A 22,935-nucleotide genomic window follows, 5' to 3' on the forward strand; every position below is an offset into this window, starting at 1 on the left:
CTTACCCTCACGAACAGAGTACATTAGTTCTGTGAGATACTCCAAGGAGTTAACTTTTACATTCTTTTACTACTTCTTCTAATCCTTCTATACAAATAGTTGTTCCCAGTGATATTCAGTTCGTGATAAAAGAAGGTAAAATAAGGCAGCCTCTCTGAATATACATTGAATACTTCTAATAATGAACCTGAAAACCCTTTGCGTACTCCTTTCTCAAAGTATTTTAAGAAGCATATTTAAACATGAAAAGTGCCAATAAAATAAAAGGACTTCATTTTAAATTTAAAAATATTTCTAAATTAGAAATTGGGTTTTTATGTCAAATCTCCGTTTATTGACAAGATTCAGAATGATAAAGTACATGACAATCATAAGCAGATAATTCCAATATGTGTGTTGGCACAGGTTGAAATTGGGGTTTGCTCTATTTTATCTTTTTCATTCATTCTTAACCAGCGAATAGTAATTGGATTTTGAAATGACCGTATCTAATACGGAAAGACCCTTTAAAAGCATCCTTGTGATATCTTGTGATATACCTGCACGGTTTGTGTAGTAGACCTGCTTTATAGGTCATTCCATTTATATATGTCAGATCCTCTAGGGCCGTGGCTTTTGCCAGATAACGCACTGTTTTATTTTGAAGCTGATAAAACCCAGCGCTATTATTGATCTGTGCATGACACAGTCTGCCTGTCTGCTGGCAGAGTGTAGCAACATTTATCCAAGAATTTGTGAAATGTCACTCGGATCATGTTCGCAGGGTAATCTGTGCACGAAATAGCTTGTGAGACCAGTATCCACGTGGAGAGGGACGTGACTGCCATAATCCTGCATCCTATCATCGTGTCGAGACAAGGTTATTTGTTAATGGAATGTCAATGCTTTCAGTTAGATCTAGAGAGGGAACCATCACACCCTCTCGGACTGTCATGTTATGTCAGCACTTTATACTCACATCTTAAACCAGACTGGGTAATTGTGACCACCACGGTGTGGTCTTCTTGTTTGTGTTTTGTAACATAAAGCGTCCTCACAAAATCAGTGTCAGCAGCTCTATGGCATCAGTGACTTTTACTGGAAAAGTGGTGTTTTATTATGTGAGCCATGATTTGAATAACTGCAAACATCCTTAAAAACAGATATGTCAGATTTCCTAAATATTCCTTTTTCTGCAGTTAATTACAGTAAATGTATGTAATGTTACTTACAGAGTAAAAAAGCAATATACATATTAAACAATAGATCTTGCGTGCATGCCATGGGACTAGATACCTTTTTACTTTGTGTTGCCATGATCTGCCTGATCCTCTCTCCTATTTAGTTGGTGATTGTTGCTGGTTCTGGCACACTTTCTAAATGTGTGTGGGTAGTGGGCAAATGCAAGGAATGGAAATAAATTGACTTACTAAAGGGACACTCCAGCCATTGGCATATTGATGACAACCACATGTTAATGGGACACTCCAGCCATTGTACCTTGATGCGTATGATAGCCGAGTGGTTCCTTTACATTTTCATGATGTCCCCGTGCTACAGATGGAGGGATTTGGCTGTACACTTCTCCTTGGATGTGATACATTGACCACCAGTCAGCTCTCGCGGTACCTTAGCAAATCCTGAAGGGTGGGTTCTGTTCAGTGTGCATGCAAGGAAAGCTCTCCAGTTGATTCTAAATCCTGCATCTCTTGGGAGTATATACCCATTTTGTTAGTCAATTAGTGGATATTCAGGTATGTTTTGATAAGTAAACAGATCCTAATAGGCTTTTCACACCTGGTCTCTGTATGTACTATACAGAATTTGTAATATATAGTTTTTATTTAATATGTACTCTAAGGATCTTATAATTTGGAAGTAGATTTAAATTCATCGTACATCAGGATATACAGATTTTTTTTCCTGATAGAAACTGATATTTTATTACTAATTTAGGCACTCGATGACAGCATTTTTAAATTCTTGGACATTTCTCAAAGGCGATATGCTAATTGCAGACCATATTTAAGATGACCCCATAATAACATAGCCCACCTCAGATGTCATCCCTGTATTTAACGAGAATACCACAGCTCCATTTATCACTATGAGACAACTATATTTCAAATGTAAAAGAAAATATTTGATAGGCAATTAGGAATAATTAGAAAACGTCACATCAATAAGTTGTCAGTATCAAACTGATTAAAGTAAAAAAAAGTTCTCCGTCGACGGTTTAAAAAAGTTTTTTTTTGGTCTGACACGATGTATGAAAAGAGAAACTTGAAAATGCTAATTTAACTTTTTTATTTCTCTTTATTATGCATGCACACTATTATTGTGTCATTCATACACTGTACTGACAAAGTGCAAAGGATGTTAAAATAGTGATGTTAGAGTAAAAGGAGAATGAATCTACCAATGGCCAATTAGCCAAAGCGTTCTTAATGGTCTCTAAAGGCTACTGAAGTCAAACAAGTAGCTAACGCATAGAGTAAAATCCTTTATATTATGGTCATTTGCTTAACATTTTTTGAAAGCTACTGTGGGCTGCTAATAAGTTCATTTGACAGGGAACAGCTTTTTTTCATGAGTGATTGGGAGAATCTGCTAGAAAATTGGGAAAAGTTGTAATGAATGAATGATATACCCCAGCATCCAGAGCTTGTATCAAAAAGTCTTCAAAGCCCGTCTCTGTTAAGAGTCTGAACTTTTCAACACTTTGGCCACAGATAAGATAAAGTACCAGTAATACAGAGTTGTACTAAGACACACACCTTAGCAAAGACATTTTAAAGAACCCCTAATTCATTTTCAAGGTGTTCTTGAAGGTGTTGTTCCAGTTAGCTTCTTCTGAACATTTTAGGGGTGCACCAAAATGAAAATTCTGTACTGAAACAGAAAATTCAGCATTTACTTGGCCGAAACCGAAAATGACACCCCCACGTTTAAAAATAAATTAAAAAAATAACCACACTTTTATTAAAAATAAGTAACACACCAAAATTGGACAAAAAAAAATCAATAGCATTATAAATATATATATGATTAACAGCAATCACACTTCTATCAAGCCCAGGTTCTAGCATGTACTGGTTGTCTGGGCATGATAGGAGTCTGATTGCTGTTAGCTATCATATATATATATATATATATATATATATATATTAATATTGTTATTGAATTTGAATTTTTCTGTCCAATTTTGGTGTGTTACTTGTAACAAAAATAAACCAATAACAATATTACTTAGATATATATCTATGATTGACATGCTGGAACCTGGGCATGATAGGAGTGTGATTACAGCCTCCCTATGCCATGCTATCCCCCCCCACACATTTACACATCCATGCTATCACACACACACACTCATTCACTCATATACTCATATTAATTCCCTTAATCATGCATGATTGCTCATATACCCTCCCCCACCCACTTATTTGAACTGCAGATCTCTCATTCACAGACGTTTGCAGGGTCCTGCTGCTTCCCTCTGTGTTTTGCGAACAACTTCTCTTGCCCCACCCCCTAGGGGAGGAAGAAGGAATGAACCAGAGTCATGTGACGTGCATTCATGTGACTCAGCTGGTTCCTGCTTCTCCTGTTACAAGAGACGCTGCTCGCACATGGTGCGGCCAACGCACAGGTAAGCAGCCTGGCCCCTGCGTACAATTATTTTCCGCCTTTTTTTTATTTCGGCATTTTGCCGATAATGCCCTTTTTCGGCCGATATATTTCAGCCACCGATATATCGGTGCATCTCTACATTTAATCACATAAAGACAACACAGAAAACTTTTTAGTGCCTTTCAAGTGCCTACTATTGTGTCATATGATGATAAACTGTTGCCAGCAAAAAGTCTGAGATTAAGGCAAGATCTGCATTATGAATGATGTTTCCAATTCTTCATGTATTTGTGAAATGCAGCATAGTAAGTGGGAGAGTACATGATAGTCTTATTTCTAATACAAAATATATTTTTGCTACTTCTCTACTTCTCCAATACGTTACAGTGGTAAATTTAAAATAAAGACACTACCTCTTGTGCATTTCCACCTTTTCCGAAAAAAAAAAGTAGCATAAAGATTGTACTCAGACATACTTTGTACCTCGAGAGGATGTAAATACTGTGTACCTTTGAATATAAAGACAGTACAGTGGGGGTTTTCTCAATAGGTGCTAAGTGCTTCTTGGCATCCAAAATGAAAAAAGAGGTTTAGCCTTTTGGAAAATCTATTTTTTTATTTCTTTTTGTGGGTGAGTCCTGAGACCATTATGCAGATGTGTTCAAAGTGAATGTAGAAATCTGTAAAAGCTACAGAAAAGTGGAGGGAGAGCACTACCTCCTTTCACGGTGATCTGGCTACATAAATAGAATGGCGAAGGACAGCCTTAATTAGAGTGAGTAGAGTTGTTTTAAGAGCTGTGCTGTAGGTGTAAAGCAGGTAAATATTTTTTTAGCAATAGAGATTTTTTGTGTGATTCAACTCACTGACTTCATCACAGCTCCTCAGTGAGCTTCTGCTGCAAGGAGGGCTGAGCTCTGGCATTGGATAACATGTTGTTCAATTCTTGAAATTACTCCTCGTACTAAAGATGTAAAACAGTACGCCCCATTGTTCCGAATAAACATGTGTAAGTTACATCAAAGGAAGGACCGGCCCCACAAATACATTGGTGTGTTATGACCTGTATAATAATGCATGTAGCGGTATGTGTTGCAGTAGCTCTCTGAATAGGGCTGAACCTTCAACTTCGGAATGCGGAGGGTTATATGGTTACGTCCTCATTCCATACCCAGATTATGCCCACTTCCTGCCATCTTCCTAGACCTTAAAATAACTAATCGGCACGCATGGTCATTATGCTGAGGATAATTGTTTATATGAATAAAAATATTGCATTTCGTAGAAATGTAGTCAAGCAACTGGTTCCCATAGCTGAACAGTCTTAGATATATTCACGTTATTTCACCAGGTAACCAAACTAGAAATCGCCTTACTAGTCCAGTAGACAATATATTCTATAGAAGAATGCAATATCTAGTGGTTCAACATATAAAAAGGAGTTAAGCCACATCATAAAGTGCTTTCATAATAACTGGTTTATATCTTAGAATGTATGAGGCGGTGTACTATGCGCTTGAAGAAATTTATATTTATACTGCTACATGTGTTCTGGGTGACTAATTTATAGTTCACATTAATCCACCAGTCAGCCCCTATCAATGATGACTTAACTGTTTTCATCTTCACTTGCATTGTTGTAAGTTTGATTTTACATCTAATAAGAGTTTTCTGTTAATTGAACACAGCATTTACGTTCGTGAAAGTACTTTGGCTGCTATGGAACTTGGTAGGTCCTACTCGGGAAATTAAACAACTAGCATCTGTTATTGTATCCTCTTCCAGCTTGGCTTTTACCTATTAAGAGCATCAATTCCCAGTCAAGGTTATGGAGAGTGTGGCAAAAGGCTGTCCAACAAGATATTATTATTACAGCTGCTCAATTTTTATTTATCCTCTAAAAGACCTATATAAAAAGGACACCTAAAAACATGTTTTTGAAAATACACAATGATTTGTTAAAGGGTAAACTCATTCTGCAGAGCTGGTCCATTTCTTTGCTATTGTAGGTTTTGAAAACACTTGAATTATTAATTAAAATTATGTTTTTATAATAGACATATAGTGAATATATACGTGTGTTAGTGTGTATGTATGTATGTGTGTGTATGTGTATGTGTATATATATATATATATATATATGTGTGTGTTTGTGTGTGTGTATGTGTATGTGTATGTATGTATATATATATATATATATATATATATATTAGGGCTGCAACTAACGATTATTTTAATAATCGATTAGTTGGCCGATTATTTTGTCGATTAATCGATTAATCGGATAAAAAATACATTATTTTAAAGAAAAATTGCAATAAAAAACGTACAATTTACACTTTCATCTCTTTATTGCAATGGCCTCTCTCTATTCACCTTCTTATTTTACTGACATAATAATAAAAGCTACAAGAACCCAAACACGGTGTTTCTCAAACTAGGTTTTAATACAAAGTTATTAGTAAATATTAATTCATATGTGGTTATAAGGGGAGGTTGGGAGTTAGTGGAGTAACACATATATTCAAAACTTCTCGGACTTTTGGCTAAGATCAAGTGTAGTACCCCTATGCCGGGGGGGGGGGCACTGATCCTCTGGCTTTAGGGCCTGGAAAGCAATGGAGCCCGAGTTGCTGATTTGCCCCGGCAGAAATGCTGGAGTCACCATGTGCAGTATTGCACGCCACTACAGGTAATGGGCATGAGGTTACTGATCATATGATTTTTAATTGAAGTGTTACTTTACTGAGAGCATTGAGTAACTTGTGTGGGAACAGGATTTGAGGAGATGTCATCAATAGGAAACAGTATTTAATAATGAGAGGGGTTAGAGGTGGGATCGAAATGTAACTATGGGGTAATGGCGTTATAATGGAAACTAGAAGAGTATAAGAAACTGGAGAGGTTGGAGGTGAAAATGCCCTGGAAAGTTAACAATGCTATTATTTTGTAGCCATCTTAAAGGTAACTTTGTAGCTAATAAATGAATGATGTCTAGATCATGTGATGCAATAAAATAAAGCAATAAGTTACACTTCTGTTTGTGTGATTATACAATTACATTATGTTTTACAAGTTGCAATGTCAAAGCAAGTAAGCGTGCTATTAAAACATTGATTCTTTAACTATGCTGCTTCTGCCATGTGTGTTCATGTTCATTCAGGTGTTCCTGCTAGATAGCATTAAAAAGCCAATATGGACAATTACTGAACCATAAGAAGCAACTGTTCTGGGGAAAAATAAGTAGGCCAAAGCAGACATCTGCATTGGGTTAAGTGACGGATACGAAAATATCATTAACGATAAACTTTACTTCTCAAAATGTGTATTTTGTAAAGTTTTTAACATTTTTTCCCTCCCTTGTGGATACTAGAAACTGTCTACAGACCTCACTGAATTTCAGCGGGAAAAGGAATCTTTGGAAAGAACTGCAGAGCAGATGAAGGAACAGCTGGCCCTAGCCAAAAGATCCTTGGAATTGCTGAGCCCTGTGACCTCGGACCAGTCTCCAGACACGCCATTAACTCCATCAAAGAGTACAGAGATAGAGATGAAGCAGCTCCAGAATAAGCTAAAGGTAGAAATAAATATTGTCTTACACAGTGAAATGTTTGTGTGTCAAAAGGTTATAGGCCATGGGAGCTGTTGTGTCAATGTTTAACCCTTTGAGTCACAGTGGGGTGTCACTTAAACTATAATCCATAAACTGATTCATTAGTAGATGAAATGTCAGAGGGGATAGAACATAATAAAGTCAAATTGAACCCCTGTCCTTAAAAAAAAGTTCATGATAACAAGGCCTTAGCCCATAGCAACAGAGCTGGGACATTAGCCTCAGGAGGGAGGCTGTACTGTTTTCTGTACTCACGTCGTGCATGCTGCTGTGAAATCTGTGATCTTTTAGTCGTGTCAATATGTTAAAGAGCCGTTCACTTACTCTTCAAACCGGCACTAAAGGTTCCGAAGGACAGCTGACAACAGTAGAAAGAAAAAGCTGACGTGAAGGGAATTATTGGACAGAAGCTCTTACATGTGATGGGGTCACTAGTAAGGTTGTAGTTTTGATCTAGTGGTTTTTCTTCTTCTTTTCTTGCTGCAAAAGCTTTCAGGTTTCAGAATCTTTCAAGTTTAGTTTTGATCTTAAGCTGGCTCATTGATTGCTGCAACACACATGATCCCTGTTACTTTTGTCCCTTTAAACATATGTTCTCGTTATTATGAAAGCATCCCAGTCTTTCACTTCTTTCCGTGAATACTGCCAAATTGCCCGTGCAATGTACGGGATAAAGAATTAGATGGGTCCAACTATGTGTCAGACTGCTGCCGATCGTTTATTTTAGTGTATAATTAACACTGGTATTTTGGGAAGTCAGGCAAGTTCAGAGGGAATATGAACCTACTACATTATCATGGTCAAAAGAGAACTGACTTTCTGTGATCCCTGTGGGAAGTTTTGGCAACAGAGGCATTATTATAAAACGATTGTACTATAGCATTAGTTAATGATCGTCTTAATATGAACTTGGACTTCAAGACGTTAGAGGTTTTCTTTTCCCTAGACTTCCAACACGAATACCTATAATAAAAGTGGTATTGCTATTACATGCTATTACATGTTACAATGGTAACAAGACATGACTGCAAGTAAGAGGGGAAAAACTCAACCTAGGGAAAGACTTTCCAGAACAGACACATTCCAGAAGGTGAAGCTTCACGTGGAGATTAACCCCAGCTGGAGAGCTACCTTTCCACCCCTGCTTTATGGAAGCCTTCGTAATGTTCCAGGAAGACAGAAACCAAAGGAGACAGTCACAGTGTCAGGTCTCTTAAAGGGGATCATCTACTATTTCTTATTACCAAAATCATTTAAACAATATGGTTTCAATAATATTGTGCTGCTTTTCTAGCTTATTAGCTGTATATTAGCTATTTTTATGTGCCCTACAAATGAGAACCCTGAATCCAATTCATACTGCTTGTGGCTCACTGTTAATCCCCCGGCCAGTAGCGTTGCCATAAAGAATCGGCTCACTGTGGTGTTTGGGCAGAGAAAGGCACTCTGAGTATCACTCAGCTGACAACAATGGTGGCCTCCAGGTCTGAAGGTAAAGGAAGTTTATGGGGACAAAATGAGATCAAACCAGATGTTTGTCAGTGCTAACCTGCATTACTGTATGCAGTACTGCATTTAATATTGCTTAAATCAAATCGGAATAGAAAATATATAACATATAATTATTGGCTATAGTTTTCTATAGGCAGGGGCGTAACTAGACCCCTCAGGGCCCGGGTGCGAGAATCTGTTAAGGGCCCCCCACCCCCCCAAAAAAACATGATTTTTACCCAACAATTTTTTTTCAACAAATTCAATTTACATATTGAATCATTTCTGTAAAAAAATCAAAGAAAAAGGGGCGCATGTTCAAAGGCATAATCAAAGAAAAAGGGGCGCATGTACATAGGGCCCTTTTTGTACATGCGCCCCTTTTTCTTTGAATACATAAATAATCTTTCCACCAAAACAGCCTGACTGTGGCATTTTTGCCACCAAAACAGCCCGCCTGTGGCATCTTTGCCACCAAAACACCCCGCCTGTGGCATCTTTGGCCCCATAACAGCCCGCCTGTGGCATCTTTGGCCCCATAACAGCCCTCCTGTGGCATCTTTGCCACCATAACAGCCCTCCTGTGGCATCTTTGGCCCCATAACAGCCCGCCTGTGGCATCTTTGGCCCCATAACAGCCCGCCTGTGGCATCTTTGCCACCATAACAGCCCTCCTGTGGCATCTTTGCCACCATAACAGCCCTCCTGTGGCATCTTTGCCACCATAACAGCCCGCCTGTGGCATCTTTGGCCCCATAACAGCCCGCCTGTGGCATCTTTGGCCCCATAACAGCCCGCCTGTGGCATCTTTGCCACCATAACAGCCCTCCTGTGGCATCTTTGGCCCCAAAACAGCCCTCCTGTGGCATCTTTGGCCCCAAAACAGCACTCCTGTGGCATCTTTGGCCCCAAAACAGCCCGCCTGTGGCATCTTTGCCACCAAAACAGCCCGCCTGTGGCATCTTTGCCACCAAAACAGCCCGCCTGTGGCATCTTTGGCCCCATAACAGCCCGCCTGTGGCATCTTTGGCCCCATAACAGCCCACCTGTGGCATCTTTGCCACCATAACAGCCCTCCTGTGGCATCTTTGCCACCGTAACAGCCCTCCTGTGGCATCTTTGGCCCCATAACAGCCCGCCTTTGGCATCTTTGGCCCCATAACAGCCCTCCTGTGGCATCTTTGCCACCAAAACAGCCCGTCTGTGGCATCTTTGCCACCAAAACAGCCCGCCTGTGGCATCTTCGGCCCCATAACAGCCCGCCTGTGGCATCTTTGGCCCCATAACAGCCCGCCTGTGGCATTTTTGGCCCCATAACAGCCCGCCTGTGGCATCTTTGGCCCCATAACAGCCCGCCTGTGGCATCTTTGCCACCATAAAAGCCCTCCTGTGGCATCTTTCCACCAAAACACCCTGACTGTGGTATCTTTGCCCCCCCCTTACACATCCATGCTATCTCTCACACACACACACACACATATATTAATTCACAAATATTTACTCACTAATTCACAGATAATCCATTCAATCATTCAGATATTCATACATTGATACTCATTAATTCCCTCATTCAGATACTCATTTACATATACTCATTCACAAACATTCATTCACTCACTCCTTCACAGATATTCATTAATTCTCTCACTCAATCTCAAATACTCCTTCATGCAGCCTCCCCTTACCTGAACAACCGAAGATGTAAAAAGTATGTGCCGCTCGGCGCTCGCAGACCAACTTGTTCAGTGCATAGGGGGAAGCAGATGCGCAGCAGGGTCATGTGACGTACGTCACGTACGTCACGTGACTGTTGGATTCCTGCGTCCCCCGGCATCCTCGTCTGCCAGTAAGTAGCGGCCCCCCGCGGAATTAATCGTGGGGGTTGCCCGGGCCCCCTAGAGTGGCGGGCCCGGTAGCAGCTGCTGCAGGGTTAAGGGGCAAGTGCCCCTTTTGCCCTGAGTTATAGACGGCCGTAGAGGCCGCATAGGCCCAGTCAGTCCGGTCCTGACTGGGCCTATGCGGCCTCTACGGCCGTCTATAACTCATAGACCTTGGGGCCCCTTGCCGCCGGGGCCCGATTTCGGGCGGCCCCTTGGCTTGGGCCCCCCTGCCACCGGGGCCCGGTCGCAGTCGCGACCCCTGCGACCCCGGTAGTTCCGCCACTGTCTATAGGTTATCTACATTTTTATAATATTGTAAATAATATCACAAATATAACCCTTATACTATATGTAGAATAATTCTAAATAGCATAATTTTTTTTTACTATATGATGAACATGAATGTAAGCTTAACGCTTTCATTCATGTTCATCATATAGTAAAAAAATTCCGTTCTTCTGGGTTTTTTTTCCCATAACTTCTAGAGAAATTGTTGTTTTAGGTCTGGGCTGACTTTTTGGTTGGGATCAGTCTGATTCACTGATAAGGATTTTTGTTCTTTTTGGCCCAAGGGGACAGCGTTATGAAAAGACAGTGATGCTCTTGAATGGCAACCACCCTTTTTTGTTCTTTTGTGTAAAGACTTTGGGTCACCTCTTATATTTTGATTTTTTTTTTTAAACATCTTAGTGTCCATTTTAGCTATTGCACTTTTTCTAATATACATGCATACATACACCAAGTTGAAATATATTTATTAACCTATGTACGTGGTAAAAAAAAAAAACAGCATCCGTGCAGTACTGACCTTTTATAAAATGTAGATAGATGTACTGGGCTTTTAAGGAAGATGCCTATTTTGGAAATTCTAGGTCATTCAAGGTAATATTAGTTTTTAGATTGTGTTCATATTTTTTAAAGTTCGGCTTTTTGTCAACCTAGAGATTTATGTAACCTATTATGTCTCGGAAAAGAACATCATTATAAAATGTATTATTTTATAATTCCCTTTAAGTATCCCCAGCATGGAATCTGTTGCTGTTCTACTAAGGGGAAATTAGTGGTCAGAACATCGGTTTATTTAGAGGTTTTTTTTTTTTTTTTTGCTATAGGACCCCCAGCCTGCCACCCTAACTGCCGGTTTCTAATCTGATAGAGCTGCAGGCGCAATCCATATATAATATATCCTATTACCACTTGCAGTATGTCACTGCATTATCCTTACCTGCCCTAATTAACACCGGTGCAGGGAGCACTTTTTACATACATGTACAACGCAAGGACCGCTCTTTAGTACTAATCAGCCAACTATGACTTTGTTGTGATAGTCATTCAAGGATATATTGAATCAAATAGTTTGTCAACCTGAACTCCAGTTATTTTTTTTTAAATGTATTGTATAAAGAATTAACATTTTTAAATATATTCTAATATTAGCTTCTACATCATCATACAGAGAGAGCCTACAGTGCTCTTGTCAATTAATAGGTTAACACATTGTGTATTAAAATACTTTTCTCTATTTTCCTGTAGTAGGAAATTTTGTTATTTAACCTTTTGAAATTCCAGACCCTGGTAATTATTTTTGTGTATTATTTCCAGATGATATGAAGGATAGCCTTATCGATTAGACAGAGCAGCCTTTATCTACAGCTAATAGAGTATGCTTACTATATATATATATATATAGATAGATAGATATATTTATAAATCCATAAAAATGAAATGTTAATTTTAGAAATGTATATTTCTTTAGTATCTCGAATGGCTACATTTCCTGCTTGTACAGAATGGATATTATTTATTAGGGTAACGGTACACAGAAATGGATTAATATTTGTGGTATTATAAAGCTTTACAGTCATGTTTTATGGGGTGATTGTACATTTAATCCCTTCAGTGCTGGAAGGCAGACAGCACATAGTAATTCAACATGTTGCAGACCTCCCAGTAGCCCAAGAGTTATATTAAACTATACTAAGACCATGTGCTGTGCATTTTTTATCCCTAATTTAGAATATGACTATGGAAATGGCAAAACAGTCTTCAACGATGAAATCTATGAAAAATGAAGTCCAGGAAAAGGAAGAACGAATTCGGGAATTGCAGGAGAGGTATGTGCGGTTTTGTTAGAAATGATTTTTCCAGAAACACATTAATCCATTGTTTGCTGCCACCTTGTGGAAGCTGTTGGTTTTCTCTTTTAGGTTTTCTTTTTCGAAAAAGCTGAAATTCTTCAGCTGAAATTTTTTTTTTTTGCCATGTACATTTTTTTTCGGATCAGAGGAGGAGGGGGGAAATCCAGGCGTTAATACTCTACATTTGTTTTTCGTTTCTGTGTTTTAAGTTTAATATCGCAGATGGATTTTCTGGTTTCACGGGATAGCTGGGGAGTGCAGCTGAAGGTCACAAATTGTGTGAACTCATAAATGATTTGATGAAGTAACCACGGTTATACTGAGACCTCAGAGTGGACTTAATCATCTTTGATGCAAATTTGAATGCGCGCAGAGCGAAAAAAAGAATCTTTCAGATGCAGTAATTCTTTGCCTAGGGGCTCAGAGACGTGTCAAGGTTTAGCTACTTAAACCGGATTAAGCACCAAAGCTTATATGTATCACAAGTGCAAAAGGACAGTTTTGTTTGTTTAGATTTGGATTGATTGGGTCCTTTAAAAAAAATACATAAAACAGAATACAAGTATATTGTAAGAGTTTATTATTTATATAATTCACTAATTTGTTTTGCTTTAGTATTTGCTGATCATTTTCACGGCTATTTTTTTTAAAATTAAATAAAACAATGCTTTACTAGACTATATCAATTATGTGTCACAAACTGTATTTTACATTAATAGTTACAGCAATGTAAAGATAGGTGAGGTTATTAAATGTGATTAATGTAATTAGCTGCGTTCTACTAATTTTCTCTTTTTTTAAGTAATTGATTATGTATATTTAGACCCATTAAAAACAATGAATTATGAGCCCGTACATGTATGGGCTTTGTCATGAAGGGGTTAAATTGACTACATTTTGCAAACAAAACCCAAAACAACTTATATTTCAAATTATATTTTATGATTAATATTAATGCTACTTATTGAACTAGTTTTAGATTCATATTAGTATTGTCAAGCTTTAATAAAGTTACGTGTACAGTGTATAGTTACGGTAAAACTTGCCGCAGTAAAATATCCCGCTTTAGGTTGTGGAGTGATAAGTAGGAGTTGAAGATTTATAATGAACTGCATCATAGCACCTTAATAGCTGAATATTGCTTTTATTGGTTAATAAACCAACATGAATGGACCTCTAATGATTGTAAAGGTTATGCATTTAAATAACATTTAATTTTACCCTAGTGAAGTGTATATGATCATGTACTCTTCTCTCTCTCTCTCTCTCTCTCTCTCTCTCTCTCTCTTTCTTTTTCTCTCTCTCTCGCACTCTCTCTCTTTCTCCCGCACTCTCTCTCTTTCTCTCGCACTCTCTCTCTGTAGTACAGATATATTTGCTTATTTCCTGCTAGGAAATACTTTCTACGGATCTGCCATAGTCACGGGTTCCCCCAGTACTGTGAATATCCCCTGTTATAATAGATTGTACTATGTTTGCTTAATGTGTATCTATTCAAGCCAATCACTCTGTATACCTGCAGCTGTATTTTATTTATTTGTATTTGGTCAAAAGAAAAAAAAAAAAGAGGAATGGTAACATTGATTGGCAAAGGCAATTTACTATTTAGTGCTATGGATATATTTTAGTTGACTTGATGAAAAACTCCATTTAGGAAGATTCAATTCCCTTAGAAAAAAAATGATGCCATTACATGTAAAGTATTGTTCTAGTGCATATGATGCTTTGTTATATGGGATTTTGTTATATTCTCTCTAACTTCCAAATAGCATAGTGTAATATACAGCTCTCCTGTATTTCATCCCACAGACTATTTAAAGTTTCCATATTATTTTATTTAGGTAACATTATTGTGTGGCCAGCACAGTGAACAATACAATTTAAGCAAGAACTGATATTAGATGATTAAATATCACTGCGTCTTAGCAATTGAATTAACAGATGTACATTAAAATAAAATTGCTAAGATATTAAACGCCTGAGTGTTACCAGGGCTTTGAAAACTGTAGGCACTTATGTATGAAATCACTTTCTGAAAATATTTTTAGCGTATATCTGGTTTTTAAGGACTTGATTTTTTTATATTGTTATAGCGTAACAGTTCAGTCTATTGTAATACAAGGTGTTCTACTAATGGGAGCCTTCAAATTACGGTACTGTTCGAAAGGTTGTAATGCAAAATGAATTAGTTAGGAATTGTATTATTAAAACTACTGTGTTTCCAGTTTATGGAATTCAAATTATACATAACACTGGCTAAGTAGGGCTGGATATTTTAGGCTACTAATTGTGGAACCTGGGCCAGCATTTCCTGAATGGATAGCAAGGGCACCTGCTTCAGGGCAATAAGCGAAATGACTCAGAAATGCTCTTCATTATTCATTATTAAATGTTTACTGTGTAATATTTAAACTATATTTGTGTATTTCACGAAGGAATAATTTTAGGGATGCAGGAAATCTTTCCCTTGTTTTTTCTCTAGCTGCATGATAATGGACTTACAATTATTCCAACCAATCACATTCCCAATATTTTCCAAACGAATTTGTATAATGTGTGCTAATTATTCTTTATTTGAACTGTGTGCTTAAAATGTGCCAGTTTACGCAATAGAACACACACTCAAAATATTATCCTTATTATTATTTAATATGGAACATGAACATTTCCAGATTTGATATGTAAGTATAAAAAAAAAATACAAGCAATTTAGAATGACATGAAAATAAAATGCATTTTATATTGAGGGATGCATTTAAAATACTGTGCATCTGTAGTTTGAACATTATTAGCAAAACACTACTGAAGCAGGTTCATATTTAATAAACATTAGCACTTTATCCTTCCAAACGCTCTTTTATCCTGCATTACTCCCCTCTGCTGGGCATACATTCTTCTTTTTTAAATGCTTTTAAGTAACTGAATGGAAATTGTCACTTCAAATACAGCTTGAACTCTTAGAAGTCTCCTTCAAAAGCATCCCGATAATGTATAGGTTAGGGCTAGGACAGTCATAGTAACACTATGATACATTATCAAAATTACCAAGAATATAAAAAAATCAAAGAAATGTAACATGTCGGGAACCACGACTTATGTTGTTAGCATGATTACTTGTTGATTGCAAGAATACGAATCACTTGTTGGACACAAAAACCTTAAAGGGAAATTAAATGGAGTAATTGTGGTGGTTAAAATATATATTTTTTTAAATAAGTGCAGTCCCTACATGCTGGCAGCTGATTTCTTGATAGATCATCTTGTCACCACGCAGGAACAATTGTCTGATCCCTGCTCGCATTGAGATGTAACAAGTACCTCCAACCGGTCATAGCACAGCCCAATAAATATGAAAACCACACACATATTATTACATTAATAAGGTTGGGGGGGCATTTTGTTGTTTTTGGGGGTTTTTTGTTTTATGTTTCTTTGCACTTGTGCCATTATGTCATGTGACTTTAAATACTTTTATAATTAATAAATAAGGCATAGTCTTGATAAGTTGTGTGTATGTGTGTATATATATATATATACATATATATATATATATATATATATATATATATATATATTACATAAAAACTGGTCCAATTTCCCTTAAAGTTTAAGTTCCTTAAAGTTTTTAGCACGCTGAGGTATGCGCCATAGTTTCAGAAAACGCAAGCGGGAAATGTGTTAAATGAGACAGAAGCCCTATTTTCTAATTCCAGTAGCTAAAAAAAAAATCATTTACTGACTTGCATGCAATAAACACGATTTTCCTGAAATCGTGCATTTTTATAGCAGGAAAAAATGGCCCAGAAGGTTATCTACAAATAAGTTCTGTGTTTCGTTATTTTTGCTAACAGTTTTTTTTAGTGGTTCAGCGGATTCCAAGGTACTTTAGTAACACAGTTGGACTAACATTACTTGACTCTGATATTTCTCAGATCTTCATCCTACTGGATACTTCATTGGCATCTTTTAATCTAGTATAACTTTTTTTTTTATAACTGGAGGAGAAATCAGGAGAGAGGAATGGGTTAGATGTATGTCCAGCCTTACAGTGAGCTTGACCAAAGTATTTTGCCAAAACAGAGGGTTTTCTTTAAAGTACATTTGAAATATCAAATCACCTTTAAGATCGTGATGATGTATAAACCAATAATATTTTAACATAACACGTAAATGGTTATTTTTAATGTCCTGTTGGTTAATATTTTATGTGAACGCTACACAACAGTTAAAGTAACAGTGGTGCAAATATTGACTCCTATAAACTGACCAGAATCGCTGGGCTCTACGGTTTAACTTGTTGGCAGAGTGGGTCATTTTTTTGAGGTTGGGATCACAACTAGACAGACCCACACAGGATCTCTTACACACGCTGAACAAATATAGTAAAGTGTCCTATTTATTTTGTATGGACTATTCATCCCATGACGCGCCTCCTGTTGTCCTGCTACAGCACCTTTTGGAAGGTTGTGATGCTTATATAAGGGTATCTGGGTTATTATGTCAATTGTACTTTAGTAACTTTTTATAGGCATGTCTGTCTGTGATCTTAGGGGTGCTTTTATGTTATTATTGCAATAATAAAAATGATAAAAAAACCAACAAAACATTGAATACCATTTTCAGTAAGTTTGATACGATACTATCTAAGCATTATAAGTCCTAATAGGAAATGTTACAAGCCGTTTCCAAGAATTACATCGCGCTTGAATTTTATGTATCTTCGCTGAGTCTTTCACACACAATATGCGTCTTTGTGTAGCTGAACTAGCTGCGCCAATAAAATACACCAAGGCATATAAAATGTACCGATATCCAAATGTTTTGTTGAATAAAACAATTTCTTTTACTGATGGCAGCGCTGCATGGATGTTCTTTGTTGGGAACAACTATAAATCTGAATTGCTTAGTGGTAACGCAAGCTTTTCTCTGTCTCTCAAGGGTTGTGCGGATGGAAAGGGATGTCAACATGAAAAGGCATTTGATAGAGGATCTGAAAACACGTCTGAAAACCCACCAAGAAAACGAGAAGCCTGGCAAAGAAATGTTAGAAAGCCTTGAAAGAAAGGTAATTCACTCTGTATATTTATTCCCATAACTATTACACCCAGAAATGCCTTGGTACGTTGTATAGTGTACTACATAAAAATACCTTGGAGAACAGCTGAATTCACGCAAGGACCCACGGTAACATGATGGAAATGAACACAAAAAAGGATAAGAGGTTTTGCTACTAGTGAATGCTATTTATTTAATTCCGATTAAAACATTTTTTTTATTTAATACATTTAGAAACTACACATATCTCATATTTGCCAGGTATTTAAATTAAGAATATTGTATTCAATATTCATATATTGTATATTTAAATTAAACTTCCTTTTGACTTTATGGCTAAAGACGGTCATATATATATATATATATTATATATATATATATAATGTATAAAACTTACATTCTTGTAGCAAGCACCAATACGTGTGTGTGGCAGGTGCCATAGGGCATGGGGCATTTGGCCCAGGTTGTCCAGGGGCGAGTCTGGGCCTGATCTGATCTAACTTTGGATGCAGTGCAGTTCTCTGTACATGTCACACCTTCCCCTTGGATTCTTCATAGAACATAAACTAATATTTGCTGTTACTAAGAATGTAGCAGAATCTATGTATCCATCTGGTACACAAAAACAAAAAAACCTACACCAAAGCTGGTAAATTAAACAGATCACATGAGATCCGGGGCTGACCAAAAGAGGTGATACTGAGACACATAGTTGACAATAGTGTATAGTTGGGCCCAACTATATGCTAAATAAAGGGCTTTGTAGTATCCAGTCAGTTCCCAAATTGAAGCAAATAAGTCAAGGTATGTAATATGCAAAAGTGGACCTGGTAAGATAACTTTAATGCTATTAAGTTTATTTAAAATGCAGTCCTTCAATTCATGGCATCACATTTATTCAATTATAATTGTGTGATGCTTGGCCCTCTGCTCTACTGCCCAGTGTGTTCTTCCATGTTGGGGTCATCATGCATATTGGTCATGTAATAGTTGGCAGTACAATGGAAACAATATCAAATGGTTATTATTATCTTTTATTTATTAAGCGCCCACAAATTACGCAGTGCTGTACAATTTAAGTGAGTCAGTTAACACATACATAAAAATATACATTAATACATACAGACACATCAGGAGATGAGAATGCTGCCTGTGAGCTGCCATCTAGCCTTATGATACTTTTACACTAAGTTCTGGCAGGAATGGTGGGCTTTTGAGGGCCGCGCTCATGAGCTTACAATCTAAGGCCACATATTATTGCAGTGAGAGTGTGAATCACACATTTAGAATACATAGCTGCCACATATTAAATTTGAATTCTTGATGACTAGCATTTTTAATCATATTCATGGGCTGTAAACGCACAGATGAGAAGGAACTAGTGACAGCCAAATGAAACCAAAAATTCCCAAACCCAACCACATTTTATTATATATGTGGACTGCTCTAAATGAGATCTCACAGATAAGATGAACTTAAACTGAATTATTGCTGTCTCTTTAAAACAACAGCAGCATCACTTATAATGGAGAGCTGCTACTGCCAGCTGTATACGAATAGTAAAATAGATGACTTAATAGCAGTTATTTATTTAGCTAACATAGTCTATTCAGCTGTGGTCATTTGTTATATATTCTAAAAATGTTTTTAAATATATAGAAAAAGGATGAGATCTGGCAGTAAAAGATAAAAATGCATTAACCATATATATCATAATGTATTTTTTGGATTTTGTTATCAGACTTTAATGTTAGGAAAGTAAAAGTAAGTAGATCTGTTATTTTATTATCAGTTTTTAATAAGTGGGCAGGTAAAACTGCATCTTTAGGTTAGATTCTTCTTGTTTGATTAAACGTATGGTTTTGGCGTGCCAGTATATATTGGATTCCTAGTTTTGGCAGTCCTTACCATTCATGACTGCATTTGGGATATATGGAGAATTGTGTTTTTACTTGAGGTATAAATGTTGATGTCTGATTTTTACGAGCGCCCCGCACATAGCAGTGACAAGATAGCTCTTTGCTGTGTTACGCACAATGCTTCGTCGTATAAACCGGAGGAGGATGTGGGGCAGTTGGATAAAGGATATTTTACTTACTTATGCCCTTTAAAAATGTTGTGTAATTATCAGCAGAGCCCACACGCTCCTTTGTATTTCATAACTTACTTTGAAGCGTGTGGCATTAGGTGCTCGTTTGAGTGCTAAATATTTCTTCCTTAGGTGAAGGCATTGACAGATGAATGTTCTCAGAAGAAAGTATCAACTGATTCATTAAAGCAAAGGCTTGCCATAGCTACAAAAGAAAAGGCTCGATACGAACAGATGTACCACAAAGCTACGGATGATCTGGAGAAAAAGGTAATTATGACACATAACGACTATCACCTTTATCGCATGTAACTTTTAATTAATTTCTCTGATATCCACAAGGCTTCACCCATTATAGCAGATCTGGGTTTTTATCCAAATCCTACTTGTTGTTATATTTAAATACAGTGTGCAGTATAAGCCGTACACAAGTATTAGACACCTAGGTTATGTGTATACCATTGGAGCAGCCATCTTAACCTCCTGTTCTCAGAATCTGCCCATTATGTCGGCCCTGTAGTTAAGTTGCTTATTGGTTCAGGCAACCTTTATAAGAAGGAGAAAGGAGAGAACTTCAAGACGAGACATTGATTAGATAACGCTGACACATACTGTCACAAAGTGAACTTTTACACAATGTCTCCAAAACAATTGACAGACAAGAAGTACAACCCATTGTTTCAATAAATAATGTATGGCAGCAACAGTTCCTCTGTAGTTGCTGTTTATGTCACCCAACCCAAAACAGTAACTTAAACCTACATATTTTATTTGTTGTCATAAATAAACTGTTGTAGAAATAGAAATTTGCCTATTGTCATGCCTCCAATAAATCAATCTTTAGTCACTAGGCTTTTGCATCTGCTTACTTAAGACAATGTTAATTGATCCCTTACATTCTTCTATATAATGCTTTCAATAACATAACAGCTGACTTCCCTATTATAGGCCGGAAATCCATGATTACAAAAATACAAATTTTTTGTGTGACAGCAATGTTTATAGATTTTTTTTTAATATTCAAGCTGCCTTTTTTTTTTCTTTAACATTGAGTGAAGTTTCCATATAAATTATAGTTTCTTCTACAATTTCACAGATCCCATGTTGGTAACTGTTGTGAGCTTTTGGCACATTGGTCTTAATCCTGTAAAATGCAGCAAATGTACAAACAATGTATATAATTGTTTATAATTGTTTATAGAATGTAAAAATCGGTGGTCTAGAAGTTAAAGTGAGAGAACTGGAGCGCTCCTTCTCTGAAATGGAAAGTGCCGCCACTCAACAGCTCCACAGTTTGGCTGGGCAAAGCAAGCAATCCATGGAAGCGGTGCAGAGTAAACTACTTCTCGTAAACAGAAGAGCGGATGAGCTGACCACTTTTGTAAAGGTATAATGTCTATCTTTCACTAATCATAAGAAGGAAAGTGCACATAGTCATATTGGTCCTGATCTCATCTGAAGAAGGCACCTCTGACGATATGTGACTCTACAATAAATGTTATTAGTTTTGATTCAATAGTCAAAGAAACTGAAACTGTCCCTCTTAGAGGCATCATTCCGAAATGTCTTCTAGGAGAGGGATTTTTGGTGTGAATGTATTAAGTATGGGCTCAAGGGTTTTATCTCCATCCACAAATCTGAGATAAAACTATATTTGAAATCGGGCCTTGAAAACTAAAACTTGGTATATGTCATATTTTTATTTTTAGATGTTATTCAGTAATTTCTGGCTTTGATATCACATCTGCCTAAAGCAATGGCATAGCCAGCACAAATGTTTTTTTCCCCATGATCCCTCAGCGAAGATTGGAATTTGTCAGCCCATGTAGGAAGCTGTAACCTGTTCTACCTGCGTTGGTTTAGTAGACTGAGCATGCCTCTAGAGACAGTTTACAACTGTGCCTTTCCTCGGTAAAGCTATTACCTCACATATCTCAGGGCAAATCACTAAGTAAAAAAAAATATGGCGAGGTAGTAGCACGGCAGCCGTCAGATATAGCAAAATCATAAGACAATACAGTTAACCATTGTGTGCTAGTAAAACATTAACTGATAAACTAGTGGTCATATGGAAACTGGCAGTGTTCTCAAAGTATGTGAAGATAGCACACAATATTAGTCTTTGTTCAGGGGACCATCCATCTATTGCCATAGTTTAGAACTTCCAAAAGGCATGCATCACACAGGACAACCTTTTCCATAATTTATGAAGCTGTTTCTAGCTGATAGGATTCCATGAGTGATGTTCTGTCTGGGTTTTTACCTGCTATTATATATTTTACAAGTTATTTGCTATTTTCCTGGATACACGATGGAAGGCATGGCAATTCTCAGTTGGGCCTGCCCAATGTCCACTATCCAGCACAATAGACTATGTCAGCGCCATAAAAACGATGGGTTAAAATGCTACAACATTTTATTTGCCTTTGCCTAGATCAACTCCACTGATATCTAATTATTTACTTATTTGTCATGTCACCTTCAGATATTTAATTGATCTTTTCTGTAGCTTTGTGTAAGAGCACACGTTAAACAATCAGGAACAAATGATCGTTCCAGGCTGATGTGATGTAGGGGGATAAGCACTGACAGTTCTTTAGCTGAGGGGCTGTATCAAAGTATGATTGAATATTACTCTCCTCAATAAGCTTCCCACACAGATTTGGCTACTCATCAGCTGAGGTGCCGTTTGATTCCTTCAACGTCTCCTCTGATATATCACTGACATATTACAGCAAGGTTAATTGAGAGGGATAGGCAATGATCATTAGAGAAAAAAATATTAGGTGCATACATGCAAATCAGCAAGTTAAATAATACAGTGTCCTTGATGACATGGAATGCTAGTGTATGAGAGATTACACTATGTAGTTTCAATATGGCTGCAGATCCGTTGCCTTTAGATCTCGGTAGTCGAAGACCATCTCACATACGCTGGCAAGCACATTGAGGAGGAGTGCTCGCAAATGGCTGCATAGGCCTCCAAGGAATTTAGATATAAGATAAAGTCCACTGTGCTTTGATGAGTTTTAGACACTTTTCCTGTAATAAAAAGAG

General features: G+C 37.3%; 1 protein-coding gene across 1 annotated transcript in view; it reads left to right on the top strand.

The window, feature by feature from the left end:
• The window catches only part of CNTLN (centlein), a 133,158-nt gene that overhangs the window by 96,307 nt on the left and 13,916 nt on the right, over positions 1 to 22,935 (top strand). The window contains exons 20-24 of the mRNA XM_053465893.1: positions 6,986 to 7,189; positions 12,613 to 12,710; positions 17,673 to 17,799; positions 20,011 to 20,148; positions 21,080 to 21,265. Coding sequence (XP_053321868.1) covers positions 6,986 to 7,189; positions 12,613 to 12,710; positions 17,673 to 17,799; positions 20,011 to 20,148; positions 21,080 to 21,265 — 753 coding nt within the window. The remainder of the gene's footprint in view (positions 1 to 6,985; positions 7,190 to 12,612; positions 12,711 to 17,672; positions 17,800 to 20,010; positions 20,149 to 21,079; positions 21,266 to 22,935) is intronic.

Source organism: Spea bombifrons, chromosome 1 (assembly GCF_027358695.1).
Source record: "Spea bombifrons isolate aSpeBom1 chromosome 1, aSpeBom1.2.pri, whole genome shotgun sequence".
NCBI classification, from domain to species: Eukaryota; Metazoa; Chordata; class Amphibia; order Anura; family Pelobatidae; genus Spea; species Spea bombifrons.